Source organism: Protopterus annectens, chromosome 2.part0 (genome assembly GCF_019279795.1).
Source record: "Protopterus annectens isolate FY-2018-M chromosome 2.part0, PAN1.0, whole genome shotgun sequence".
In the NCBI taxonomy this organism is placed as follows: domain Eukaryota; kingdom Metazoa; phylum Chordata; order Ceratodontiformes; family Protopteridae; genus Protopterus; species Protopterus annectens.
The window spans coordinates 3,553,617-3,578,797 of NC_056728.1; the positions used below are offsets into that span (position 1 = coordinate 3,553,617).

Sequence of the window (25,181 nt, forward strand, 5' to 3'; positions counted from 1 at the left end):
CAATTATAGGTAGGATACATGCTTTTAACAAGATTCTCCTTCCAAAAGTAATTTATGTACTTAGATGCATACCCATTTTCCCACAAAAATGGGGGTGGGGGGTGGGACAGCTAAAGCTTCAAAGGTTGCCAACTTCCTTAATCTGCAATGGCAGAACTCATAAGGTCTTTTCTGCAGTACAGATGAAGTCTCTCCATTTCATACTGTTGTGAATGAATCTGTAAGGGGATACATTCTATTAAAGACGCCCACTCAACAACTTTCCTTTGGGTTTTTTATCTCCCCATATTTGCAGATAACAGCAAATCCAGCCAGTCATCTCCAGCTACCACACCTACTAAGCTATAAGCCTGATAATGACATTCATAACAGCCTATTTACTACTAAAAATGACAAGCATATTCCCATAAACTACTCAGAATAGCAAATATTGTTTACCACTTTCTTCTTACATTATGCATGAACAACTCATTTACTTTACCTTGCTGAAGAGAACAGACATGAAGTAGTAGTCAACCAAGAAGCCTTCAGAGAACCTGTTGTAATCCACATTAAAGAAAAGAATGGTAAAGCTGAGTGTCACATACTGCTGTGCCGGACAACAGAAGGCAGACCGCAGAAGTTTCATTCCCGCCACAGTGATCAACAGTGCATGCCAGCTGTGAAATACAAACACAAAATGTTTAGTGATGAGACATGAAGAGCAACAGGTCACTGCATCAGTCCTAACCAAAACCACTGCAACTATTCATTCCTGCCATGGTGATTGACAGTGTATGCCATTTGTGAAACATGAACAAACAAATCCACTGGTGGTGAGACACAAAGAGCAAAAGGTCACTGCATCAGTCGCACCCCCCACAATCAAACTTGTAAACCCAAGAAATGCACAAACAGGTCAAAGGTAGTTATTTACTGCAGGTGGTACTGCTCTCCCTACTTTTAAGTGAAGGGATGAAAACCATCAAAAGTAGGGCTTATCACAGCAGCACATTTTCAAGAGAGAGAGTGTTAATGAAAAAACTCTCATAGCAATTTATACTAGCTGGAACTTGCTCTATATAAATATTTATTTAATGCTTTTGACATCTGTGCAGTTAGGCAAAGTCTCATCTTTACTGGAGGCATGCACACAAACATTCCTCAAAGTACAAAGTCTACAATCTAAGAGACAGTATATACAGTGGTTAACATGACACAGGTTATACATAATGCAGAAAAAAGTACAAAAATGAGAAGTTATGTACCTACCATAACGTTCCATGTTAGTTGTCTTCTTCTCGCCTTCTTTCTTGCTGGATGGGTCCGGAGCAGATCCTCGGCTCCGACTCGGCCTATACTAAAGCTCGAGAGCTATTTTTACCGGCTCGAGGCTACCCTGTATCCCACAATGCTAGGCGCTAACTACCCAGATCTCGTTTGATAGCTAACGCCATAGCAGTTCTGTTCTCAGAACAAGGAGAAAGAGGAATACCTATATATAGAACATACCAAGAAAAAGCAACCATGGGAGTCCATACTGGGATGAAAAGAAGGCCCAGAAGGATCCTTTCGGTCTGTCCAGGCTAGGGGTTTGGAGGGTGGGATGCAAGAAAGAAGGCGAAAAGAAGACAACTAACATGGAACGTTATGGTAGGTATATAACTTCTCAATGTTAAGTTGTCAATCTCGCCTTCATTCTTGCTGGATGGGACCGCATCCCTAGCACCTCAACCCTGGGTGGCTCATCGGAACAGACTCTTGAGGACGGTGGAACCAAAGTTAGCTCGGCTTCTGGAGGCCATGTCCAGCGTGTAATGAGAAATAAAGGTATGAGGAGAGGCCCATGTGGCTGCCGCACAAATGGAATCTATAGGCAACCTAGCCTGAAAGGCTATTGACGTAGCTAAGGCTCTAGTTGAGTGGGCTCTAGGCCTTGAAGGAAGCCCATGACGCCTCAGTTCATAGATGAAAGTAATCACAGAGGCCAACCATCGAGAAAGGGTTACTTTGGAAACTGGAAGAGCTGCTCAGATTTCCTAACTTGGTTGGTTCAATCCAGGTAGTAACGGAGTTGACGGTGAACATCCAAAAAATGCAACTTTTGTTCCGCTCTGTTGGAGTAATTAGGGAAGAAAACTGGGAGATCGATAGTCTGGTTTAGATTTGCCTCAGAAGATACCTTAGGTAAAAAGGACGGGTTAGTTCTGAGGGACACTATCTTTATGGAAAACCAGATAAGGACGACGAACGCAAAGGGCGTGAAGTTCTGAGACTCTCCTCGTGGAAGTTATGGCCACTAGAAATAGAGTTTTCCATGAGAGTAACTTCAAAGAACAGGAAGCCGCAGGTTCAAAGGGAGGGAGAATCAAAGAGGTTAAAACCAGATTCAAATCCCACTGTGGTGGGGGATCTCTGATCGGGGGCTTAAGTAAAAAGATACCTTTAAGGAAGTCTTAAAAAGTTTATGGGACATAACAGTGGAGTCCGACAAGCCAACATGAAAATTTGAAATGGCCGCTAACTGAACTCTGATAGTGGATGAAAAACAACCTGATTGAAAAAGTTCAGCCAAGAAATCTAGGACTGATAGGATAGGTGCAGTGAAAGGGTCCATGTTTCTAGTCTCTGCCCAGAAGGAAAAATGTTTCCATTTGCTAGCATAAATCCTCCTGGTAGAAGATTTGTGGGAAGCTAGAATGATGTGACGCACCAAATGGGAAATAAAGGGAAGCCTGGCTAAGGCTGGAAGTGGAGCAACCAAGCTGTGAGGTTGAAAGAGAGGAGGGACTGGTGCAGCTCGCCCGACTGATGGGTCAAGAGATCTGGCACTGGGTCCAGATGCCAGGGCTGTTCCAAGAGGTAACGATGCAGGAACGGAAACCAGATTTGTCGAGGCCAGTAAGGGGCAATGAGGATCATTGAGGATCTCAATGCAGTAGCTTTCTGAATCAACTGTGTGATTAATGGAAAGGGGGGAAAAGTGTACAGAAGACCCCGGGGCCAATCGTGGACTAGAGCATCTCTAGGGGGGTGGCCGGGAAGAGAGTGAAGAAGTCGTGGCACTTGCTGTTTTGAGGTGTTGCGAAAAGATCGGAGCAAGGCTGACCCCATCTTCGGAAAATTTTTTCCACTACTGACTGCTTGAGAGACCACTCGTGCGGCATGAGAATGGCTCTGCTCAGCCTGTCCGCTATGACGTTGGACTTCCCGGGGATATGCGTTGCTATCAGAAACCGCTGAGAAGAGATCGCCCACTGCCAAAGTCTGAGTGCTTCTCGACATAAGGGCTAGGACTTGGTTCCGCCCTACTTGTTGATGTACAACACTACGGACATATTGTCCGTCTGAACTGCAATAGTCCCGATGGGAAGAGAGTCCTGAAGGGCTTGCAACGCTAAAAGTACTGCTCTCATCTCCAGGACATTTATGTGCAGGTGGCACTTGAAAGGTTGCCATGTGCCCTGGACTGTCCTGCCCTTAAAATGCCCCCCCACCCGATCAGGGAGGCGTCCGTTGTCACCATAGCAACCGGGGGGGGGGGGGAACAAAGGGTCTGCCCTGAATCACTTGAAGGGAGACCATCCACCAAGAAAGGTGTTTCTTGCATGATTGGGTGATTAAAATGTTGTGTGACACTGGAAGCTGTTGAAAAGACCACTGGGAAAAGAGCATCCACTGAAGGATCCGCATGTGAAAACGAGCTAGGGGAAGTAACGTAATGGCTGCTGCCATGAGACCTAAAGCCTTCAGTACAAACCTGGCCTGGATTCTGTTGCTCTGAAGAAGGATGTGAACGTGTCCACGAATATCTGAGACTCGTTGTGCGGTTAGTTTTGCGGGCAGTTCGACTGTGTCTAATATGGCGCCTATGAAAATAATAGACTGACAAGGCGACAAGGCAGACTTTTCGAAATTTATGGAGATACCTAGCTCTTTGCAAATTTGAATGGTGTAATCTCTGGACTGAAGAAGTTGACGCCTGGTGGTGGCGGTAAGGAGCCAGTCGTCCACATATGGAAACACCTGGAATCCTTGACATCTCAGATGAGCCGTAACCACTGCCATGCATTTGGTGAACACTCGGGGGGCTGTAGTGAGACCAAAGGGCAGGGCCCTGAACTGGTAGTGACTGGCCCCCAGCCGAAAGCGGAGAAACCTCCTGGAGCGCCTGTGCATCTTGATGTGGTAGTACGCATCCTGAAGGTCTATAGAGCACATCCAATTGTCCTGGCCCAAAAAGGGTAGAATGGACTGTAGCATGACCATCCAGAACTTCGTTCTTTGGACAGACCTGTTCAGCCTGCTGAGATCCAAAATTGGTCTCCAGTCCCCTGTCTTTTTTGGTACCAAAAAGAACTTGGGAGTAGATTCCGGATCCTTGCTGGTCTGCTGGGACTTGGTTGGATGGCTCATTTTCTTAGCAGTTTTGAGATTTCTAATACTGCTCGTTCCCTTAGACCGGGTGGAACATCTGGAAGGGGCCTTTTTGGCTGTGTTGGGGTGTGGGTAAAGGGAATTTCGTAACCCTCGGATATGATCGACCGTACCCATCTGTCTTGGGTGAGGGAAAGCCAGGCTTCTGGGTACAGTGATAATCTTCCCCCGACTGCCTCCGAAGGCGGACAGTCGGGCAGCTTCTCAGGGATGCTGGAAGGGCTGGCCAGAGACAACTTCTCTGCTACCCTGATTCTGCGAACCCCCTCTGCCCCTAGGGCAGCGTCTCTTATTGTGCCCCCCTGCCTCTAGAGGGGAACTACCTCGTGCATCAGGCGCGACTCCCTGTGGTTTGCAAAACCACATTTTCCCACCCTTCTGACCCTTAGGGTATGGTCTAGATGGGGTGGAAAAACGGACTCCCACAGCAGAGAGAATCTTGCCTTCCTGTTCGCATCTGGTCAAAGTATCCTTCACCTGAGGTCCAAACAACGCCGAACCATCAAAGGGGGAGTTAGTGAAGGATGCCTTGAAGGGGTCAGCAAAGTTACAAAGCCGCATCCAGACATGACGCCTTAAGGCCACGCCTGTGCCTACAGCCCTACTCGCCCCATTGGCCGCATAGGAAATAAGCCGCATGGAGGTGTTAACAATCGAGTTCAGGGTTGCCAGCTGGGAGTTGATTTTGTCTTGAGACCCCGCAGCTGTTGGATCCTGTAGAGTATCACCCATTTCTTTGAGCATGTCTCTTTGAAGGGGGGTGAAATGACACAAGTAATTCAGCGACTGGCATGGTAAAGGTCGCTGAAGAAAACATCCGCTTGCCATACCTATCCATAGTCCTAGATTCCTTATTAGGAGGATGGATCGGTACTGAAGGATCAGCCAGTTCCTTCTTAGTGGCTGCCGCCACGACCATGGCATCAACAGGGACACCCTTGGTTAAAAAATACTTATCAGAAGGGGCTGTGATAAATTTTGAAGGCCTCTGTGGGGTAGGTTCCATCGTGTCAGGGACCGTCCATGCCTTCCGCGCCACCACTTCCATGAGGGGGTCAAAGGGTGGAGACACCCAGGAGGTGGACGGGCGAGAACCAAAAGCCTCTAGGTAAACCGACTCGTCCTCGGAAGGACTGAGGGTAGACCAATTCCCCCTCTGCTTGAGGATCTCAAGGATGTCAGAAAAGGAGACATCCTCAGAGGGTGACCATGGGGACCTTTCCGACTCACCCAAGTCGGTATCAGATGTGACGGACTCAGGGGAGTCCACATGCTTCCTCTTGCATTTCCTCTTCCGAGGGGGCTCCCCTGACAGATCAGGGGAGGCCTCGGAAGAGGAGGAAGCTCCCAATGGGAGCACCTGAGGCATTGGATCTCTGCGGTCAGGGTCGAGAGGATGGGTAGAGACCGTAGCAGGCACTACAGTGGGAGGAGCTGAGGGAGCTGACCGTGGAGCAGGCACAGGGGCCAGCACACTCCTCATGACCTCAAAAGCACCCCTATCAGGCAGGGAAGAAGGTCCCCGCTCCGAAGAGATAAGGACCCCTCCCGGCACCGAGAGGGATGGCTCCAAGGCCGATGTCGAGGCCGAACTCACCTGCGCCGAGGCTCTGAGAGGGAGAACAGGGTCGGACAAGGGTCCGATGCCACTTGCCCCCTCGGAGCCGACGAGGGAGTCCCAGCGCCCGGATCCCTCCAAGGATGGAACCATGGAAGAAATCGGAGCCAACGACGGAGCCGAAAGGTGTGGTATCGGCTCCGACGTGTCGACGGTCCCGGCTCCAAGCTCAGAGGAAGAGTCGGAGGAGGAATTGACGATGGAATGGGGATAGCCGCTGTCTGATGAGAAGGGCTATGAAGCATCTGGGCCAGTGCCTGCGGCTTAAGGAGTCTGCTAACCATCCTCTCGAGGTCATGATCCGAAAGCCTGGAAGACCGAGAGGAAAGGGACCGATGGCTCCGCTCCGAAAGCAAGGGAGATCTCGGAGCCGAATGGACTGACTCCAAAGAAGCAGACCTGGAGCGCTTACGGCTCGCAGACGTTCTGACGCAACGATCGGAGCCGACTGAGTCTTGGGAGCATCGGCTCCAGCCAGAGCCGATGTAGAAGCACTAAGAGCACCACTAGTTGAAGGCTCTGTACATGGAGCCGACGGCTGAGTGGGCTTCGAAGGTTTACCCGACGAAGACTTGGTCGGGGAACCTTCAGGCTTCAACAAGCCTCTCAAGATAAGCTTGTTTCTGCGCTCCTGCAGGACTCTTGGACTGAATGCATGGCAGACAGAACAAGATTCCTGCAGGTGCAGAGGGCCCAGGCAATAAACACAAGAAGTGTGACCGTCTGTCAGAGACATCTGACAGCAAGAGTCACACTTCCTGAAGCCTGAAACCCTGGAATCTTTAGACATCCTGACAGGGATGACAAGTAACACACAACAAACACCCACACTCAAACTTACTTAGTCTAGTCACACACACACACAGAAGAGACTAAGATTAATTTAACTGACAAAATAAAGTAATTTAAACTAAATATTAAACTAAAAATTAGCCCGAAGGCCTAGTAATCTACGGAGTGGGGGTAGAGAATGAGAAGGAAGATAGAAATAAACCCGAAAGGGATCTAAGGCGGGGATACACTAGAGGGGTAAGCAGGATATAACAGTAAAACTAATACTGAAAAAAGACAGGAAAAACCTTACCAGAAAGGATTTTTACAAATCTAACCTGAGAGTCGGCAAAAACGTAACCTCGCAGCTGAAGCGGCAAACGAGATCTAGGTAGTTAGCGCCTAGCATTGTGGGATACAGGGTAGCCTCGAGCCGGTAAAAATAGCTCTTGAGCTTTAGTATAGGCCGAGTCGGAGCCGAGAATCGGCTCCGGACCCATCCAGCAAGAAAGAAAGCGAGATTGACAACTTAACATTAATTATTAGTTACAATAAAGTATGACACCTGACAGAAAATAAATAAGGTCAGAAGCTCAGCAGACATATCACAGCTGGCAAAGTAAGGAAGTCAGACAATCACAAGAAGACAAATCAATAACATCCTCAACCCATCTTCTGCTAGCCCAGTGTGACACATAGCTAAATCTAATAACTGAAAATGTTTCGAGGCACAAAGATTTTAGATCAAGTCACAAACGAACATCAAAACGCACCCTGCGAGGATTATCTATACTGCTGACACTCTTTCACTCTCAAAAGGAGTATGGTTGTGTTAGCACAGAACTTTGGGGAAGACTTCTCTACAGCACTATTCCCAAAACCTGTGGACTGCTCTCCTGCCTCAGTAATAAGTCATTCTCAATTTCTTACTGCCTGAAAGCTGACCTGCAAAAGACAAAGGCAGCCCTCAGGCTGCACTGATGCCAAAACAGGGCAAAATGACCATTGTCATCATCATAGTCATTCTCCCAGTTTTACATAGGATCTAGGTGTCATATCAGGTGCCACACCCTCTCATTATTCAGTGTCACTCTACTTCAATGACCATCGTCGTCATAATCATTCCCCCATTTTTATACAGGATCTAGATGTCATATCAGGTGCCACCGCCTTTCATCATTCAGTGTCACTCTACTACTTTTTTTTCAACAGTTAAGCCTGACTGTCACAGGTCTTCTCTCAAGCAATCCATCCATCTCTCCGCTAACCATCCTTGTTTCCCTTGCCTTGTTCATCTCTCCAAAATCTTCACAAACTGTCTTTTGTGCACATGTGCCCAAACCACTGTACTCAGTTCTCTTTGTGCTCTGCAGTTGGAATTACTGTGAGTTCAGCTCTGATGTCATAATTTCTTCAAATGTCCCACAGTGTGCATCCTACCACCAATCTCAGGCACTTCATCTCCATCATCTCTAGCTTTCTCGACTGCTCTGCCTTCACTGCCAGGCTTCTGTATCATACAGTAATACTAGTTGCACCACACCTTACTTTTCAGCTTCTGTCACACACTACCCCAGACACATACTTGGCTGTATGTTGGCTTCAGGTCCTATGATTCTAACTTTTATCTTATTCAGACTTCCATTAGCCTCAACTACCCCTCAGGACAATAACAAGACAATCGTAAAAACAGCACTAAGTGCCCATCTTCAATTCCATCTCTGAGAAACTCTTAATGAAACTTGTTGTAAACAAACACAGACTATAATATAAAGTCCATTCCTTTGGAAAGAAAATGTATGCCCCTTCCTACATCCTTCTTATGCAACAAATTGCCCAACTTTATTTCACCTATGGATCAGTGAAACCCTGAAGTACATGTAATGAGCTAGGAAGAATGTTTCAATGCAAATCTATCACAAAACTGCCTTTCCCTCAAGCCACAAATGAGCAGAAATAATGCACCAATTCCAAGGAAGTAAGGCTGATTTTCTTCCATGTTTTTGAGAATTTGCTCAGAATCAACAAAAGGGAATACTAAAAGGATTTCTAATTTCTAATACTAGTTTCTCTAGCCCCAGATGATGTATGGTATTTCTTTCAACATCGTGAGTTATAAGATCAATTAACATCTGAAATACTGATGCTGACATAAAGGTATCTTACTAAAAGGAAGCTTTGTGAGAATGAACAAAATTAAAGAATATCAAAAATCTTTTTACTTTTTTGATCTATCCTTGGCTCAGGGAATGAACCTCATGACCAAACAGAAAGCCTGTACAAATGGAAACAAGATATTTTATTCTGTCTCCTACATATGGCCACAGATGCAGCAAAAACAGCAGGCAAAAGAAAGTATAAGCAGCTTTACAAGCACATTTTAGTGCATGAAAAGAGAGGACTCCATCTGCAGCATAAGCAGAGGTTGTCAAATCATGTCATCAGAGAGCTAACCATATGACCTAAAAATACAAACCCTGACAGTAGTGGAGTCTAAGTATAAATTATTTTTCCAAGTCTTCCTAATAAACTCACTGCCTTTATCCTGAGATTCAAAAGTGCCAGGGGGGAAAAAAAAGTCTTAGCAGATGAAGACAAAGCAACCTGATCAATACTTGACAAAAGACATTTATACCAATCAGCACATTGTGCAGATGCCTTGTAGACCCAATTTATGTTATTAAAATGTGGAAAGACCATCTCTAGAATCTGAACTAACTTTCATAACTTTTAACAGGATCAACTGGTTTTGTTTAAGGGACGTTGGATAAGGTAATTTTACATTCCAAGATTCTTAAACCTCATCCAGTAATACAGCCACAAAAACAGCTTTACTCCAATGAGAAATTAACTACTACATGCTGTTGCTAAGCATGTTTTTTAACTAGCTTATGTCTCTTACTCCTGCACAATAAAGCTTTCAAATACATTTTCAAAGTACTGTGAACATTCAAACTAAGCAACTTCTCATCCCTGTCTTATTTATACTTTGGTACCCTCTGCTGATGTTCTTCATTTGCTCCATGATGCCTTAACCACTCTACTTCCATTTCATTTTCCACAATTATTAGATCTCAACTGGTTCTAATTACTGCACATCTACTTCACTTTTACAAAGTGCTGTACTGATTGCGTCACTGAAACCTATGTTCAAAATCTATTAACACACACACACACACACACACACACACACACACACACACACACACACACTGGGTGAAATATTCCTGGAACTACACTATTCAGAGAATATTTTCCATTTAGACAGATAAAATTTCCTACTGCTCAGTCCTCTAGCCCCTTGCAGAATATAAACCACTCTGTAACAGAGCTCATCTGTGGACTACATGCAGACTGCCCATCTCAGGGATTTTAGTTTTGTAACACTTCTTGCTTTTTTAAGAGCATGTTTGCAGAAGTAGAAACAGCAGTTCCCATTAAGCCATCCATATCACAGTGAAAAATCAGCCAAATGGGTGATCAGACCAAATGGGTGATCAGACTGAGTCTTGCCACTTCTGCCCTCAACTTCTCTAGTACAAAATGAATTGAGTGCAAGAGGTGGGAATATATACAGAAGAACTCCCTTCCACACCACTCCAAAGGTATCTGTGGATCAAGCATTGGAAAAGGAAAACCTAGACCAGAAGGTGGGGAAACAGCAGTTCCCATTTGAAGCATCAAGTTCGTTATGGGACTCCCTGTGGTCTACAAGCTGCTACCTGCTTGTTAATGAACTACATAGCAGTAGTGCTGTCCATACCTACCAACAGACTCCCTGGACTGAGCTCACTCTATAAGGTCCGGAGGGGTAGTAACAAGGCCAATCATCTCCTTTACATCTGTGGGTTTGTCCTGCATGTTTCTGTCTCAGGAGCTACTCAGTCTGAGATGTGCCAGGTAAGCTTCCTGTGCCAAGTGTGAATTCCATGCTCTCAGTTTTGGTCAGAACAGCAAAAGTGACACTGGGTACACCTGCTTAGAGAATACTTGGGAGACCAACCACTAGAGGAATATTTTTTGTTAAATGGAAGGAAGGTAAAAGATTCAGTGCAAGTGAATGTGTATACTACAGCTAAACAACCTTTAGATATCAAGGAGTTTTCCTCATATGCAACAGGACCTATTAGAATGGATGCCAACACATGGCTTAGGGCTTTTATTTGCCCCCCCCCCATGGCTTGCAGACCCTTTGGCCAAGACAGGTTGAGGATAAAAATTCAGCCTTAATGCTTTTTCCCTCTAGGGAGAAAGAGACAGGTTTTTCCTCGCTAACCTCCATGAAAACATTTCTTGCCTTTGGCTCCTAGCTAGACTTGCTGATGTCAGGACTGAAGCTTAGGATGGACAGGGTGGGCATTATGATTATGACAGCACTGCAGACCTCCACTAGCAAACAGGCCTGAATGAGGCAGTCATACAGGAACAGATAAAGGAGGACACATTTTAATCCCTAAATTGGCAAAGTAGGAATCCTGTGAAAACTCTAGGAGTTGTGCATAATCCAAAAGAGAATGAAGTAAACAGAAAATGCTACTCCTCTACTGTGAATATGAAAAAGTATGTTATCCAGATGATCAGGGATATGCAGACATCTTTTCAGATTCAAAGCCCCTGCAGCATGAATGTTTTCAGTTTCCAAACATCCAAAAACTTTACTAGACTGGATAGGCCCAGGGGTGGCCAGCACATATGCATCTTAATTCAAAACAAGGAACAGGTAGGAATAAAACTTCTTCCCTTTCAGTTCTTTTAAGACATTCTCCATTGCTTTTGCTGGTTAACTGCATTCCCTGTAACGTTAGTGAGAGGTCCATTTGGTCTCTAGGAACCAGGGGTATTTGCATGATGGTAGTTTTGATATAAATTTTACTTAGTACCACTGAGACTATGGTTCTTACCTATCAGTGGGATGTCATCTAGAACCAGCCAATTTGCCACTCAGCTGTAAAGAAGAATGCAAGAAGATGGAAAGTTAGGAGAAGACAGTCAATATCAATGGGACTTTTCTCCCTTCTCTTCTTTTTTGTTGCCTCCCGTGACCTCTGACCCACACTACATCTCTTCTCAAAGGCACTTTTCTACTTTACTGGTTAGCCTTTGTTTGCTTTCTATACGATGGCCAGTATTTTGCTGAATAATTTCTGCCATACTTGGTAATGGGTGGGTGAAACTTCTGTTTGAATACTTTCATAGTCTTGCCTTGTTCTTCTAACTGGTTAAATATGACCTGTATGGGTTGAAATGGATTTAGAAGAAGAACTCAAGAAGGAAAGCAAGAGGAAGGTAAGGGAGAGACAGAACTGACCAGGCAGAGCAAAATGGGAGGGGAATCACAGAAGACAGGGAAAAGCCAGAGGTACTAAATTAATATTTTCCTTCTCTTTATAAAGGAAAGCAAGGAGAGGGTGTCATAATGGGAAGAAAGCAAAACAGAATAAAGAGAATGGTGAAAAGACACCAAAGCCACCAGAAAAGAGAAAGAGGAAGGTCAGAGGGAAATGGTTGTTCTTAGAGATGATAAAGTGCAAGTAAAAGATGAGATGCCCCCCAGAGATCTCAGACATCTGGCCAGTGTATTGGAGGACCCTGTGACAGACCTTCCACAGATCACTGGTTAGTACTAAACTGCCAGAACACTGCAGGATAGCAACTTTGGTTCTCACTTTCTGTAGGATGGGGGGCAACATCCAAGGAACTACAACCCTGTTACCACAGCAACAGTAGCAGGGAAATCTTTGGGAGAACTCTGAGGGAAAGGTCAGTAGCCTTTTTGTGAGACAATTGCTTGTACAGTCATCAGCATAGGTTCAGTGACACAAGGTCAAACCTGACTTACTTTTATGACTGGGTTATAGGTGAATTTAACAGAGGCAAAAAAAAACTGTGGTATCCCTTGAAGTCTCAGAAAAAAAAACAGTATGCAACCTATACTGGGTCAAAAGCCAACCAAGAAGAAACTTTGCAGTGTTATGTTATGCACCTAGTTCACTTAAATGTAAATCAAACTGTAAAATATGTTTTACAAAATAATCAAATAGAAAACTGTATGTAGTCCACAGTTGAGTTCAAAATGGAATTAAAAAAAGTTTCAATAAAGGGTATTCCATTTTTAAACCAACTGTGGGCTACCTACTATTTTCTATTTGATTATTTTGCAGCAAGTTATTTTACAGTTCAATTTTTAAGTGAACTAGAAGCATAACAAATTCAGGAAGTGAACATAACACCCTCCACACTGCAAAGTTTCTTCTTGGTATGTCTATAAAAAGGTACGCCAGTGCATGCAGTCTATATGGACTACAGCAAAAATGCTGACTCTACTCCAAAAAGGAAGTCTAAAAGGAAAACTTGAGGGGGATTGGGATGGAGAGAACCAGTTTACTTGGACTTCAGCAAGACACTGAATTCTATCCAATAGTGGAAGCTGACAGGAAAACTAGAACGGTTGGGTAAAGAACCAAGACTGATGAAGAGGAAAGCTACAGGACTCTGACGGCTGTGATGAGAGGGTATCAGGAAAGTACAGCTGTGTACACTTACCATAAATGTAGATGTTCAAGTGTATTCACTGTTGCAGTCATCACACTTGGGTTATCTGCCTGCAGGTATCCCCTCAGTCGGCCCAAATACCAGAGTCTTAGGATTTCTGTGTTGGAGGCTGTCGCCTCTTCCATGACATCAGGTCATCAGGGGGTATAAAACAAGCAGTCAACGCCATTACATCATTTTTTCTTGTACCAAATGTCAGGAGCCCCCAAAATAGGAAGCTACTATATGGTGGGGAAAGCCACCAGTAAAAAGTCAATACTACTGCCATTAAAAATGATCATAGAGAGGAGAGGAAGAAAAGATAGAGAAAACCAGGGGGCTGGAGGGAGGGAAACCAGGACTGCAACAGTGAATACACTCCAACATCTACATTTATGGTAAGTGTACACAACTGTACTATGTTCTTCGTGTTTCACTGTTGCAGTCATCACACTTGGATTGATTCCCAAAGCTGAGGAAGGGTGGAGGCAGTCAAGAAGTGTTAGGGCTGGCTAGCAGGCCTTGTACGACTGCTGTAACAAATCCAGCTCTGGATTTAGAAAAAAATAGGTAACTGGTAATGCCTGGTGAAGGTGTGTACAGAACTCCAGGTTGCAGCTTCCAGAATATCCTTCGTAGGGACTCCCCTGAGAAATGCTGTAGAGGTGGAAGTAGCCCTAGTGGAATGTGGTCTGATCCCATGTGGGTTAGGTTTTCCACGGTGCTTGTAGCAGAAATGGATGCAGTGTGCTATCCACTTGGAAATGATTTGCTTTGAAATGGCCTTGCTCTCTGCCCCTGAAGCAAAGCTGACTAAGAACTGGTCAGATTTTCTGAAAGGTTCAGTCCTGTCAAGGTAGAACCTGAGCTGTCTGTGCACATCCAAGGAGTGCAGAATATTTTCCCCTTTATTCTGAGGATTAGGGAAGAAGGTTGGCAAATGGATGGATTGAGCCACAATGGACACCACCTTAGGCATAAAGGACTGGTTAGTCCTGAGGGAAACCCTGTCAGCATGGAAAATAATGAAGGGTTTCACAGCCATTAGTACCTGTAACTCAGACACTCTTTTTGTTGAAGTTATGGCTAAAAGCAAAGCTGTTTTCCAAGAGAGGAATTTTAACTCTGCTGAAGCAGCAGGTTCAAAAGGGGGAAGCATGAGCTTTTCCAGTACAAAGTTAAGGTCCCAGGCAGGGGAGGGGGCTCTCCTAGGGTGCCTTAGGTTGTTAGCCTCTCTCAGGAATTGTTTGATGAGAGGGTGAGAAAATTGAGGTGGCTCAGTATTATAATAAGCTGAGATGGCAGAGGCATGAATCTTAATGGAGGAGAAGGATAGGCCTCTGTGGAATAGTTCTGCTACGTAATCCAGGATTTGAGGTAAGGAGGGCACTGCTATGTCCTTGCCTTGAGACTGACTCCAAGAACAATATCTTTTCCACTTTTCAGCATAGGATTTTTCCTAGTACTAGGCCTTCTGGCTTCAAGAATTACATCCAGCACCTGGTTTGCTGAGGGTTGCTGGTGGTGTATTCAGGGGAGAAGCCAGGCTGCAAGGTTTAGAGTTTGTAACTGTGGATGCAAAATCTGTCCCTCCTGCTGAGACAGCAGGGTAGGGGTCTAATGAAGATGCCAGGGTGGCACTGTTGTCAGACTGCGTAAGAGTGGGTACCAGCGCTGGCGTGGCCAGTCTGGGGCAATAAGAATTGCCCTTGGCCTGTCTTGTTTGATCTTGAGTAGTACTTTTGAGAGTAGGGGCAGAGGGGGGAGAAAGGCATAAAATGAGAGGTTTTCCCATTGGAAGGATAGGGCAGCCACCTTCCAAGCCCTACTGTGAGGGTTCCTGGTGCAAAATTTGCTCAACTGGTGGTTTTTGAGGGAGGCAAAGAGGTCCACCTCCGGTGTCCCCGACCTCTGGATTGGAAGGTTGAAGGTGATGGTCTCCAATTTCCACTCGTGTGGGTCTAAGAGATTTCTGCTTAAGTCGTCTGCCAGTGAATTTTGTTTGCCTGGCAGGAATTGAGTTTGTAGATGCACTCGGTTGCTTAAGGCTGTGCTCCACAGGGCCATGGCTAACCTGCAGAGTGGGTAAGAATGGGCCCCCCCCCGCTTGTTTATGTACCACATAACTGTGGTGTTGTCTGTTTTTATCAGCAGCTGTCCTGGAAGGATTCGGTATCTGAAAGCTGTCAGAGCATTCTATACAGCTAGCATCTCTTTTTGATTGATGTGCAAGACAATATGGCCTGGGCTCCACTTGCCCTGAATGCATTTGCTTGCCATATGAGCCCCCCATGCATAGTCTGTTGTGTCTGTTGTCAGGGTTTGGGCGGTAAGGGGTTGAATGAAAGGCAGTCCCTTGTTGCGGTTGCATGCTTCTGCCCACCAAAGGAACTCTGCCCTTAGACAAAGAATGACTGGCATGACTGCTTCCCAGGTCCTGAGAATGTAGACACCAAAGACTTTTTAAGTAGCACTGAAGTTTCCTCATATGCAGTCTTGCATATGGAATTAGCAGAATACATTAGGCCATTAACCCTAGGGCTTGCAGTATTTTCCTTGCAGATAGCTGGGTTTTGGTGTCCATTTGTTTGAAGTAGTTGGTCAAACAGACCTGTTTTTCTGGAGTGAGAAATGCCATCTGGGAAGCTGTGTTCAAGCTTGCTCCCAGGAATACAATTTTTTGACTGGGCACAAGTTGTGATTTATTTTCGTTGATGGTGTACCCCAATGAAGTGAGGAGGCTTTTTACAAATACCAGGTGCTGAAGTAGCAATTTCTGACTGTCCGCCTGAATCAGGCAATTGTCCAAGTTTGGAAAATTTGGATATTTCTCTGCCTGCAGTATGCAATGGTTGTAGCCAGGCACTTTGTGAATACTCTGGGCACAGTAGAAAAGTCAAAGGGAAGTGCAGAGAACATGCCCTGAAGTGTAGATATTTCCTGCAAGACTCCCTTATGGAGATGTGCAGATAAGCTTCATTTAAGTCTAGGGTGAATAACCAGGCATCCTTGGCTAGCATAGGGAGAAGCTGTTGCAGGGTAACCATTTTGAATTTTGGGACCACCAGAAAGGTGTTGAGAATTGATAGATTCAGGACTGGGCGCCAAGAGCCCTCTTTTCTGGGCACCAGGAAAAGTCTGGAGTAGAAACCCTGCCCCCTTTGTTATACTAGAACAGGTTGAATAGCTCTGATATTGAGCAGGGAAAGTACTTGCTTCTGAGCCTCTGGCCACTGGTTTGGAGGAAGGTCTGGAAACCCGCTTGGGGTTGGCAGTGAATGGAAGCAGAATCTGTACCCCTGGAATTACAATGTTTAGCACCCATCGGTCCTGAGTAATGGACATCCAGTTTTTTGCATGAAGGGCAAGTTTTCCTACTAAGGGCACAAGTAACTGGGCAGGGCTGGGAAGGATAATTGAAAAGTCATTGTGAACTCTTTCCATAAGGGGGCGGGCTTACCACTCCCTGTTTTTGAGGTGGGAGCATTCTATTGTTTAGATCTCTGCATACTCTGAGACTGTAGTCTGGGTGGCCTGTTTCCCCTGGGTTTGGACCGAGAAGGCCTGAAAGGGGCTGGAAAGGACAAAATTTTAGAAGGCCAATGCCTATTGAATCTAGGTGACTGCACTTGTAAGAATTCTTTAACAGTTTGCATAGATTTAGCTTTTTCTTCCATCTTTTTAAGAACCTCTTCTGCTTTGGTGCCAAACAAACAGTCCTTATTTAAAGGAGCATCTAGTAATTTTGATTTGACATGATCTGGCAATGTTTGTTCCTTCAGCCAAGCATGCCTTCTCAGTACAGACCCAGTGACTGCAGCCCTGCAAGATGCTTCTAGGGCATCAAAGCCACACTGCAAAGTATGCTTACTAACTTGGTTTGCAGAATGCATTAACTCTTGTAAATCTTTATTTTCTGCACAATCTGGGAGTAACACCATTTTTTTGTTTAATTAGTTCCATAATATGTTTCTGGTATTTCAAAGTGTGAAACTGGCAATTTGATGCCCTGATGGCAAGAGTTGCAGAGGTATATACCTTCCTACCCCATCTGTCTAAAGCCCTGGAATCCCTGTCTGAAGGGGTAGGGTTTTTGACTGTAGTAGTCCCTGGGAAATGGTCTCTGGATCTGCAGTAGGATTCTTAAAGAGAAATTTGTGAAAATCAGGTACTCTGTAGTACCGGTCAGGTTTGCTAGGGGCCAGGGGTAAAGTGTCTGGAGTAAGACTGGATTCCATGAAGACATCATCTACAACATCCAGGACAGGGGGTATAGCTAGAAGCCTGTGCTGGGGCAACTCTAAAAATTCTCCAAGTCTCTTTTTGGATTGAGGGTAGTCCTGGCATTCCTGGCAGAAATGCTCTCTTAAAGTATGCAAGGTTTCACCAAAAGAAAAATCCTCTGGAGGAGAGGCAGAGGGAATGGATTCCTCTGCATCTAAATCCTCATAGGTTGATAAGGGCATGTCCTGATAATCAGAAGGGTCAGAGTCATCGGACTCCTGATCTGTAGAATCAGAATGAAACTCAATTATTTTTCCCTTAGCAGGGGAAGGCTGGTTTCCCCTAATTAGGGTAATAAGGTCTTCAGCCATTTTAAGCATTTGTTTTTGTGGCATGGGAGCTTGAGCATGTGCTTTGGTCGTCGGTTTTCTAGGGGTAGTGCGTACTCTGGGTCTGGGAAACTCAGTAGTTTTAGTTAAAAATGAAGTTGTCAGTTTAATATGAACAATGGTAAGTCAGAATACACCCTCAGAAGCCGGTGCCTGCACAGCGGCTCTGGACCCATCCAAAGTAGAGACATCCGCAGGTTCCACAGTCAAAGAAGCATCTAGCAGCATACCAGACTCTGAATGGGTCTAAGCAGAGGCCTACAAATCTGTAGAAGCGGGCATCAGGGGCTGCAAAGGCACCTCACTGACTACTGGCTGACTGGCAACTAGCTTAACAGAAGCATCGTCGGCAGTTTTGGACCTATGCGGTCTGTCTTTATCTTTACGTTTTTTCGGAAGATTGGTAGTTGGATGGCTTATCGAAGCCATTTTGGAATACAGAGAATGAGAGCAAAAGAATTCAGTGTCAAAGATAGCCTGATGATGAATGGTTTGGATGTTAAACAAGGCACAAAACAGACAGTGAGGGATGTCGTAGTCTGGGCCTAAACAGGTGATGCAGTAAGAATGAAAATCTCTGTGAGGTATTTGCTTTCCACAGGCAAGACAATTGTTAACTTTTTCTGACATCGGTTAGAGCAAGAAAAAAGGATCTCCAACGGGGTACTTAGCTTTAGAAGACTTCAGGTTTGAAACTCGAAAAATGAAAATTTCAAGTAGCGGCCGACCGGCACTTGCGAACTACTTCTGCTTCGGGCTCCTTCTCGGCAAGAAAGACTGGTGTAATGGCATCGGCTGCCTGTTTTATACCCCTGATGACCTGACGTCATGGAAGAGGTGACAGCATCTAATGCAGAAACCCTAAGACTCTGGTATTTGGACCAACTGAGGGCTACCTGTAGGCAGATAACCCAAGTGTGAGGACTGCAACAGTGAAATACGAAGAAAATCTAGGCAAATGACCATGAGACCCACCTGCCCAGGTCTAGTAATCTTCAACGTGTTTGTTTTACATATATCTGATGGATGAGGTAATGTCAACCATTTTACTGATGACAGAAATATAGGTGCAGGCAAGGACTGGGTGAGAGAGAAAGTTTAGCAAAAGATCTTGAAAGGCTGAACAAGTATGCAAAAAGGTGGCATTTGAGGTTTAATGCAATAAAATGCAAATTACTTATTTAAATCACAACAACCCCTGGTGAAGTATTTACTGCAACGACTGGAACTGAAAACAGAGACCAGCAAAAGTATCTGGGAGTGCTGATCACACATGGAATGCACCAACCTGAGCTTCCAGAAGCAAAGAGATTGTGTGTCCACTCTGCACACCCTTGGCCAGACCACACCTTCAGTACTGCAGGAACTTCTGGAAGGTATATATGAAAAAGGACATCAGGCTGTTGGAAGGAATTTAAATCAAAGCTACCACTACCAAAAAGATTTGTGGATCCATTTCTCTTCATTCAGAATCTTATGCCCCATAACAAGTCTTCACCAATACCTGAATAGGTTTACATGCATCTAACAGCTATATACTTTATTTTATGACACTGCTCTCCCCTACGTCTATAATTCTAATATAAGCCTTACTATAGCCATATACAAAAGTGTCTCTGAACTTGCTTTACAGCCCACCTCTTACAATCTTCACATTTTCTACCCTACCTGGTTCCTCCCCTCATCTCCATTTCTTTGAATTTCTAAGCACTAATATTATTTATCTGATAAACCCACTAATACACTTCTTAAAATGCTCAGTACCTACTAATGTACATGTACCTTTTATACTGTAACAGTTGACTCTACTTTTATGTAAATACAATCTAAGTAACACATATATGTGTATTGTTAATGTACATTACATACAATTGTGCAAGTCCTGCTTACCTGTAACAGTAGATGTTCACAGCACACACACTGCCTTACTGGCATTAGGGTAGTAATGCCCTGGTAACCTCCTCTGGCAGTATACTAAAGCTCAGAGTCCTTCCTACTACCTGTCTGTACGAGCAATCATCTGGTAGTACAGGGACTACCTTACAAATCCACAGACAGAACCTTTTCAGTTTTCTAGGGTCCAGCAGGAAGAGGAGATGGAAACATGAGTTTTGCAAACAACTCATGTTCTAATACCAAAACACACACACACACACACAAAACAAAAGGCTGTGGAGTAGTGCTCCTTGGTAACCTAGACAAACTATGTACATCCAAAAAGGTGGAGGATGGGCGGGTAATACCAAGTAAGGTTACGTGACATAACAGCATCTACTGTTACAGGTAAGTAGGAATAACACAACTGTACTATGTTTAACTAACACACTGCCTTACTGGCATTCAGGTAGATTCCCAATGCTTACCCAATCTGGGAGGAGAAAGAAGAGAAGTCCAAGAACCCTTGGAGAATGGTCTTAATAAAGCCAGCTTGTAATGCTTTGTAAAGGTTTGGACAAAGGAACAAGTTTTTGCCTCTAGAATACTTCAATGGCATGCTGGAAAGGAGTGGACACTACAAGAGGCAAAGGCCCTTGTGGAATGCACCTTTACCTTGTTTGGATTTGCCTTGCCTTAGTGGGTGTAACAAAACAGAATACCAAAGGACAACAGCTGTGCAATGATTTGCTTAGAGACATGTTTGCCCTTCTTTGATCCTGTGTAGAAAATAAAAAGCCTTTCAGCCTTCTTGAAGAGTTTCTTTCTCACAAGGTACTACCTGAGCTGCCAGTGCACATCCCTTATAATTCAGTTCTGGGAAGAACACAGGGAGGTTGAGAGACTGAGAGTGAATTCTGAGATCACTTTCAACATGAAAGATGGGTTAGTGCATAACACAATCCTGTCCCTGTGGAAAATAAGGTAAGGTTGTCCCACCATGAAAGCTTGCAGCTCAGAGACTCACCTTTCAGATGTCAGAGCAAGAAGCAAAACAGTTTTCCACATTAAGAGCTTCAGATCAGCCTGAGAGGAAGGTTCAAAAGGTGGTAAAGTCAATTTTTCCTGAACATAGTTGAGATCTCACCAATGAGAAATTTGTTTGTGAGGATGTCTCATATGAAACAGTCCCTTTGTGAACTGTTTTACCAAAAGAGGAGGGAGGAGAATCCACTGGCAGACAAGCAGAGATGGACACTAAATGCATTGTAATGGATGCATACAATTAGCCATCCTGAATTAACACAAATATTTCAAGAAAGTACAGTTTTGTACCTACCATAAATGTAGATGTCCGATAGGAATGCATCTGCAGTCCTTACAAATGGGTTGTCCTGTCGTCAGGCAGCCCTTCGGTCGGCCGGATTCCAAAGTCTGGGTCTGGCTTCGGCTGGTGTCGCACTTCACCTGACGTCATAGCTGCAGTTACTCGGGTATAAAGGCATCAGCCGACGCCATTTTCCTCAGTGTTTCTTGCCCCAGATGCCAGGTGCCCTCTAGGAAGGCTAAATTTGGATAAATGCAAATGATTCCAAATAGTAGAGAGCAAACAAAAAATAAGCATGTATGTACATACATACAAACAAATACACCATAATAGATTCCCCAGCTAGCTACAAGATGGGCAAATACCCTAGGAGTACCACAGAGGGGAAGGAGGGTGGGTAATCCTGACTGCAGATGCATTCCTATCGGACATCTACATTTATGGTAGGTACAAAACTGTACTATGTCCTTCAAGGATGCATCTGCAGTCCTTACAAATGGGTAGAATACCATAGCCAAACTAGGGGAGGAGGAGAAATAAAATTATGGTGTAGTTAAGATCCCTTGCAAAACAGCAGTGGCAAAACCTGCTCGGGATCTAGAGTATAAAGGTAAATTATAATGCTTGGCAAATGTATGCACGGAGCTCCAAGTAGCAGCCTCTAAAATGTCTTTGGTAGCCACTCCTCGTAGAAAAGCTGTGGTAGTGGCTGTAGCCCTTGTAGAGTGAGGCCTGATGTTTTCTGGAGTTTTCTCCCATGGTAGGAGTAACAAAATCTAATGCAATTTCCTATCCACTTAGAGATTGTCTGTTTTGAAATTGCTTTTCCTTCCATTCCTGTTGCATATGCTACCAGTAGCTGGTCAGTTTTTCTATTGCCCTTGGTCCTGTCCAGGTAGTAGCGTAATTGTCTATGTACATCCAAGGTGTGCAACAGTCTTTCTCCCCTGTTCTGTGGGTTGGGGAAGAATGTAGGTAGGTGGATAGCCTGATTTAAGGATACTCTGGAGACCACCTTAGGCATAAAAGTAGGATTTGTTCTCATGGACACTCTATCTTGATGGAAGATCAGGAAGGGCTGTACTGCCATTAATGCCTGTAGCTCAGATACCCTTCTTGTTGAAGTGATTGCCAGCAGGAAAGCAGTTTTCCATGATAAGTATTGTAATTCTGCTGTTGCTGCTGGTTCGAAAGGAGGGAGTGTCAATTTGTCTAGCACAAAGTTCAAGTCCCATGCTGGCAATGGTGGCTTCCTAGGTGGTTTTACATTTTTGATTCCTCTCAGAAACTGCCTGAGCAGAGGATGTGAGAAGACTGGAGGATCCAAGTCGTATTCTGCTGAAATAGCTGATGCATGAATCTTAATGGAAGAATATGACAGGCCTTTGTGGAAGAGCTCTGCCAAGTATTCCAGGATGTTGGCTATGTTTACCAGTGACACATTTTCTCCTTTTGCAGTACTCCAAATGAGATATCTTTTCCATTTTGCTGAATAATTTTTCCTTGTTGAGGGTCTGCGAGCCTCCAAGATAATGTCTTTAACCCTTTGGGATAAATTTGGGTTAATTGGTCTTATGCAATGTTCCAGGCAGTCAGCTGCAGTGTTTTCAGATTTGGATGCAGGGTGTTGTAGTTGTTCTGTGTTAACAGCAAGGGAACTAGGGGCAGGGGCCATATTTGTTCCCGAGACATGCTCCTCAGTAATGGGTACCAATGTTGTCTTGGCCAGTCTGGAGCTATCAGAATGATCCTTGGACGGTCCTCTTTGATCTTCAATAGCACCTTGTGCATCAAAGGAAGTGGTGGGAATGCATATGCTGTCAGGTTTTTCCAACTGAAAGATAGGGAGTCCACTTTCCAAACAAGTGGATGGTACGTCCTTGTGCAGAATTTCTTTAGTTGGTGATTGCGTGGGGATGCAAATAAGTCTATTTCTGGGAGTCCCCATTTTCTCGTAATGGTTTTGAAGATGTCCGGATGCAGCATCCATTCGTGGGCATCCGTGGTAGTTCTGCTTAGTATGTCTGCTAGAATGTTTTCTTTTCCTGGTACAAAAATTGCTTGTAACTGAATGTTGTAGCTCAGGGCCACATTCCAGAGGTCCATTGCCATCCGGCATAGAGGGTACGAATGTGTGCCTCCCTGTTTGTTGATGTACCACATAACTGTGGTGTTGTCTGTCCTTATCAACAGTTGACCTTGTTGAAGAAATGGTCTGAATGTCTGAATTGCCAGTTTTACTGCCAGCATTTCCTTTTGATTTATGTGTAGGTGCAGCTGGTCTTGAGACCATAAACTTTGTATACACTTGTCCAGCATGTGGGCCCCCCAACCGAGGTCTGAGGCGTCCGTTGTGATGGTTTGGCTGGGTTGAGTGTTGTGGAAGGGCAGTCCTTTGTTTGATTGACAGGCCTGAGCCCACCATTGGAATTCTTGCTTCAGGCATGGAATTATTGGAATTTGGGTTTCTAGGCTGTGCTTGTGCTGAGACCATAAATTTCTTAGGTACCACTGTAACTTTCTCATATGCAGTCTGGCATGTGGAACCAATATTATGCAGGATGCCATGAAACCCAAGGCTTGCAGGACTTTTCTTGCTGTTAGATGGTTCTGCTTTGTTAATGCCAAGAAGTAGAGGGAGTTGCTCCTGTTTTTCTACTGTTAGGAATGCCATTTGTTTCGTTGTGTCCAGCTCTGCACCCAAAAAGGTTATCCTTTGGGATGGTATCAGCCTTGACTTTTTTATATTGACTGTATATCACAGGGCTTGTAGTAGGTAAATGACCCTTTTCAAGTCTTCTGCTAGCTTGTTTTTGCTGTCCGCTTGTATCAGGCAGTCGTCCAGGTAAGGGTAGATTTGGATTCCCTGAAGCCTGCAATGAGCAATTACTGATGCCAGGCATTTCGTGAACACTCTGGGCGCAGTAGATAAGCCAAAGGGCAATGCTGAGAATTGATAATGCTCTGATCCTGCAAGAAATCTGAGGTATCTTCTGCAATTTGGTCGTACGGGGATGTGCAGGTATGCCTCCTTGAGATCTAGAGTTACCAGCCAAGACTCCTTGCCCAGCATGGGAAGAAGCTGCTGTAGGGTCAGCATTTTGAATTTTGGAACAATGAGGAATGTGTTTAAAGCGGACAGGTCGAGAATAGGTCTCCATTTGCTTTCTTTTCTTGGTACCAGGAAGAGTCTGGAGTAAAATCCTGTCCTTGCTCCATAGATGGTACCTTTCCACAGCTCTCATCCTTAATAATTGAGTTATTTGTTTTACAGCTTCTGCCTTTTGATTTGGAGCTAGGTTTGCCATTCCTCTCTTCCCTGGTAGAGTATGGAAGTGAAACCTGTAACCTTGGTCTATTGTCTGCAAAATCCACTTGTCTCTTGTGATGTAATGCCAGTTTACTGAAAATAAAGCTAGCTTCCCGCCTAAGGGTGCTTCTAGTTGTTCCCTGGTAGGTGGTGCCAGAGCCAAGTCACTGTGATTGTCCTGTAGTAGTGGTGGTGGCTGTGTCTGTGGCTGTACCTCGCTGGTTGTTACCCTGCCACTGGCATCCCCTGTAGGCACCCCTGGATTGATTTCTGCCTCTTGAACGCCTATTCCTGCCTCTCTGAGCTCTGGAGGAGTCTGGAAAGGACCAATTCTTGGAGGGCCAATTCCTGCTAAACCTTGGAGGTTGGACCTGTAAGAAATCTTTCACTGTTTGGACAGATTTTGCCTTCTCTTCCATCTTCTTCAGCACCTGTTGTGCAGGAGAGCCAAACAAATTGATCTTGTCCATGGGAGCATCTAGTAGTTTTGATTTGACATGGTCTGGTAAGACCTGCTCTTTTAACCATGCATGCCTTCTGATAACTGTGCCAGTCATGGCTGATCTAAAGGAAGCCTCCAGTGCATCATAGCCGCATTTTAAGGAATGGTTACTGACTTGCTGTATGTTATGCACCATTTCCTGAACAGATTTTTTGTCTAATGGTTCATCTGAGGACAGCTTTTTGGTTAACTGGTCTAGCATAAATTCTTGATACTGG

The 25,181-nt window shown here is 44.7% G+C and overlaps 1 protein-coding gene across 2 annotated transcripts in view; it reads right to left on the reverse strand.

Annotated features, from left to right (window-relative positions):
- PCNX3 (pecanex 3) overlaps positions 1 to 25,181 on the reverse strand; it is a 2,517,385-nt gene that overhangs the window by 662,029 nt on the left and 1,830,175 nt on the right. For both annotated transcript variants that reach the window (XM_044060478.1, XM_044060477.1), the window contains exon 22: positions 482 to 659. In XM_044060478.1, the coding sequence (XP_043916413.1) occupies positions 482 to 659 (178 nt within the window). The remainder of the gene's footprint in view (positions 1 to 481; positions 660 to 25,181) is intronic.